The sequence below is a fragment of the Silene latifolia genome, chromosome X, assembly GCF_048544455.1.
Source record: "Silene latifolia isolate original U9 population chromosome X, ASM4854445v1, whole genome shotgun sequence".
NCBI classification, from domain to species: domain Eukaryota; kingdom Viridiplantae; phylum Streptophyta; class Magnoliopsida; order Caryophyllales; family Caryophyllaceae; genus Silene; species Silene latifolia.
In genome coordinates this window covers 112,756,587-112,761,368 of record NC_133537.1, presented here as the reverse complement: position 1 = coordinate 112,761,368, position 4,782 = coordinate 112,756,587, and the positions used below count along the sequence as shown (strand labels likewise).

General features: G+C 33.4%; 1 protein-coding gene across 1 annotated transcript; it reads left to right on the top strand.

The window, feature by feature from the left end:
* The first annotated feature begins 1,691 nt into the window (after positions 1 to 1,691).
* Positions 1,692 to 2,135, top strand: LOC141618121 (uncharacterized). Its single transcript, XM_074435234.1, has one exon. It carries the CDS (start codon positions 1,692 to 1,694, stop codon positions 2,133 to 2,135), a length of 444 nt encoding a protein of 147 aa, XP_074291335.1.
* Positions 2,136 to 4,782: the final 2,647 nt, after the last annotated feature.

The following is a 4,782-nucleotide window of genomic DNA, read 5'->3' as shown; positions in this document are numbered from 1 at the left end:
GTACTTTATAATATGTATATATCTGTTGCTCGTAATTGTTTGTTTAGTCTTGGTTAGATTAAATAAGGAATACAATATAAGCAAGAAATGTTATAGCATTCGTGGCTACAACATTGATGATTTGTGAAGCATCATTAAGGTGAATATCTCAACTACAATGATCACTCAAGCAAAAGGCGTGATGAAGTCTTTAAGAAGCTCAAGATGAAGAGCTTATGATCAAGATGAAGAGATGATCCATATACTGAAGATCTCCAGGAAGATTAGCTAGTATATGAAATCGTCCATTAACGGTATTTTTGGAAGTAATGTTGGGAAAGTAAAGTTATAGCTATTTCATCTATAACTTTACTTACCAAAGTTAATGTTATAGTCATTTGACCTATAAATTTAGGCTACAATATGATGTCATGCTTTAGGGTTTTAAAATCGTTTTTCATAGCTCAAATATTTAATATATTTTTCGAAAATATGTGTGTGTATATTAGAAAGGAGATACGGGTTTGATTAGCTCAAATAGATTTATGGATATTCTATTGATTTAACTTATGAGTTGTCATGCTATCTAGGGTTCTCAAATTTATTTAGATCTAAACCCTAATTCATGCATCAATATTTCATCTAGGGTTTCGAAATAAGACGTTAGGCTTATGAGCCGTCGTCCACTTCGCACTAACGCTTTGTACAAGTAATCTAGTAAGTTAAATCTAGAATAAGTTGTTGTAAGATATTGTTTATCTTAACAATTTATAGATTTATCTTATTTACTTATAATGAGATATCAAATGAATTAAATTAAGAGAAGATAAAATTTGTTTCTTGTAAAACAATCCATTAGGGCTGCACGACACCTCTAGGGTTTTGCTAAACCCTAGCTCTTCTCTTTACTATATATATATACAAGTACTTCATCTTTTAAAATAACTTTTTGCAATCTTAAACATCCTTTTGCAAAGAAATCGAGTAAACACTTTATCAAGTAATTAATTTGTTTTTGCAATTCGAAAATCCTTACGAAAAGTCGTGCTTTATATTGTTATTTACATTCATAGATTACGTTATTGGATAATAGTACTTTTCATTGTTTGTTACTCGTTCAATTGTGTGAACAAATTAGAAGAACAATCAAGTGCTTTCTTATTAACGTAAGTTAGACAAAAACGAGTATTTAACGGTACTCAATCGAGTTACAACTAGAGTTAGTTGTACGAGTAGGTTAAGAATTTTGTAATCCGTAGAAAGGTACTAAGATTATTAATCGAGAATAGTGGACATAGGTTTCGATTTGTCAAACTGGAACACTTCAAAATCACGTGTGTCAGTCGTTTTCTTTCATTTATTTCTTTACGTTTTAATTTGGTTAGTTAATTAGTTAAAGTTTAATCAATAAACTTTAAATAATTAATTATTAATTCACGCTCATACGGATAATCTAAAAAGTGGGCTAAAGTTTTTATACTCAATTCACCCCCCCCCCCCCCTCTCTTACTGTTGAGTATTCCGGATCGATAGACTCTTCAATTGGTATCAGAGCCTCGTGCTCTGGATTTCCTAACCACAAAGAGGCTGATCCATCTATCTCTTTTTATTTTTATTTTATTTCTATTCCACTGCCTTACCCGTGTGTAATGGATTCCAAGTATCTAAAGTGTCCCGTCTTTGATGGGAAGAATTATGGACTTTGGAAAAATATGCTGGCACACTATGTGAAAGGACATGATTGGGAGTGCTGGAAGATCATACAAAATGGACCGAATACAATTTTGGTTGGCTCTAATGAAGGCACTACCTATGAGAAAAACGAAGAAGACTATGTGGAGGCTGATTACAAGAAGGCTGAGAAAAACTCAAAAGCTATAAGCTTGTTGCAAAACGGCAAGCCATCAAATGAACTCGATCGTTTATCACTTGTATCTCGGCCAAGGAAATATGGGATGGTCTTAGCTTATGAGGGAACAACAATTGTTAAGAAATATTGTATTGACTTGCTGATTCAAAAATATGAGCTCTTTACAATGGAGACAAACAAATCTCTTGATAGCATGTCTGCACGATCCAGCATTATAAATGAATTGAAAAATATTGGTAGAAAGTTGAATCTGAGGACATTGCTAGAAAAGTCTTTAGGAGTTTGACCAAAAAATGGCGTCCTAAGGTCACAACAATGGAGGAATCAAGAGATCTTACTTCTTTGTCTTATGAAGAGCTTATAGGAGCTCTCATGGCTCACGAGATCATCTTAGATAATGATGATGCCGAACCAAGTAAAAATAAGAGCATGGCTCTCCAAGTATCAGCGAGTGAAAAGGTTGAATCCGAAATTGAGGATGAGACGGTCTTGTTTGCTAGACGTTTCAAAAAGAAACTCTTCAGAAACAAGCAAAAAAAGTTGTCCTATAACAATAATAAATTCTCCAATAAGAAAGTAACTGAGTCAAAAACACCATTCATTAATAGACGATGCTTCAAGTGTGGAGAGTCTGGTCATATAATCAAAGAGTGTCCCACATAGGAGAAAATCAAGGACAAGACTAAGCGTGAAAAGACCAAAAATGAATTTAAACAAGTCATGATGGCATCGTGTTGGAGGAGATCTCGACATAGAAGATGACGAGGGGTCTGAAGATGAAGACGTTGCCAATCTATGCCTAAGCAACGTCAGTCTTAACTTAATTTCTGACAGTGACGATGAAAGCACGAGTTCAAATACAGAATGCTGTCTTCTAGGAGAATCTGACTCAGACAATGAAGAAGAAGAGGCAAGTTATCTTGAACTTAAGAGACAAGTTAAGAAACTGTCCAAGAAAGCGCTAATTGAAAACTTCGAGAAAACTCTTGGTAATTGTCATGAACAAGATATGGAATTGAAAGATTTGAAAGAATAGATTCTAGATATTGTTGAGGAGAATTACTTTCTAAAGGCTAATGCCAAGAAGCTTAAATCTAGAGTTACAGCTAATATAGCTATAACTTCAGATTCGACAAATGCTGAGAAAATAGCTCTTGAGTCTAAAGTTATAGCTAATGTAGCTATAACCTCAGAACTAAAACTCAACATTAAGCATGTCCAAGCCAAGGTTATAGCTAACGAAGCTATAACCTTAGAATTGAGAAAAGTCAAAGAGCTTCTTAAATATGAGGCTATAGCTATAGAAGCTATAGTTTCAGATCAAAAGAAGGAAATAGAGTCTCTGAATCAGCAATTGAAAGAATCTAAAACCCTACTATACGATACTACGAAATTACATTCTGAGATGGTACGAGTTCTTAACAAAGGATTCCAGGATTTTCGTGACAATTATAAAGAGAATAACTCCTCTAAAGATGTGGAACTAGATCATTCCAAATGTTTAAAAGAAATTCAATCTTTAAAGTATTTGCTCTTACATGTTAAAAAGGTTCATGATAAGTGGGAAGGAAGCACAAAAGTCCTAAACTTTCTAACTGAGCAATCAGACAACAATATGAAGATGGTTTTAGGACACGAGTGCTATGGTCGTAGAGACCACTCTAAATGCAAATTAACTCCTTCCGAACGAGATTTCAGGAAGAGAAAATATGTTAATTTACCTGAATACTTGATTTACAATTACTGTGGTCAGACGGGACATATTCAAGACAACTATGTTAAACGCGTGCAAGATTTATGCAAAGGCATTTAATTTGGTAAAGCGTATAACACCGTAGCTGAAGAAAATGATATTCCCATGAATGAACCAAACTTGAATGAAGAAAGAAATAATAACTTACGTTGGTTCTATGATATGAGTTTTGATTACAAGAAAAGGAATAATGAACCTAAACAACCACAAAAGTCTAAAGAGTTTTATAAGACTAAGGCTCCCCTGAAACAACCTGATAAGAAACCACGTGAAATACCTAGAGCTCACCCTAAGACTAGTACACCTCCAAGATAAACCCATTCATCTATCAAACGAAAAACCATTAGACAAGTTTGGGTTAGAAAAGATTTAATTTTTAGGGTGACTAACATTAAAGGACCCAACCTTCCTTAGGTACCTAAAAACTGTTTCTAATCGCTTTGTAGGTTGTAGGGCAAGAAAATAATCTACGGTACCTTGATAGTGGTTGTTCAAGGCATATGACTGGAGATATAAACCCGTTTCTTTCACTAGAACCCTTTGATGGAGGTAAGGTTACTGTTGAAAGATCATAGATCTAAATTAGACTCTCTAATAAAAATTAAATTATCTCATAATTTATCATTTTAGTGATCTATGTAACATGCATGCAAATATAAAAGCATAAAAATGAAAGTCAAGGAAAAACAATTTCCTTACATAGAATTTTATGGTAATATGGGCACAAACTAGATCACCTTTCTAGTTTGTTCTTGAGCTAAATGAAGATGGATGATCCTCCTAGAAAAACCTTCAACAAGAAAGTCTCCTTCAAGTTGCACCCAAGAACTATACCCAAAAATTATCTTACAAGTATTAACTAGATACTTGTAAAATTAACCCTAGATAATATGTAAATAATACTAACAATCTTAGTAATTATTTTATTTTGTTTACTAACTAATCTTAGTAAAAGCTTTTATTATTTTAGAGAGAAGTACCAACTTTTGTTCACATGCAAAATGAAGTAGTGAAGTAGTGTACAAAAATGAACAACAAAATTGGAGTATATAGGAGGAAGTGGCAGGTGGAGTGTAGAATTGGTGGAGTGTGGAAATTGTCTTATATTTTTCAATCTTACATCCACATGTAAAATATAATTATAAGATAACTTGTGGAAGTATCACAAGTAAAGTGAAAT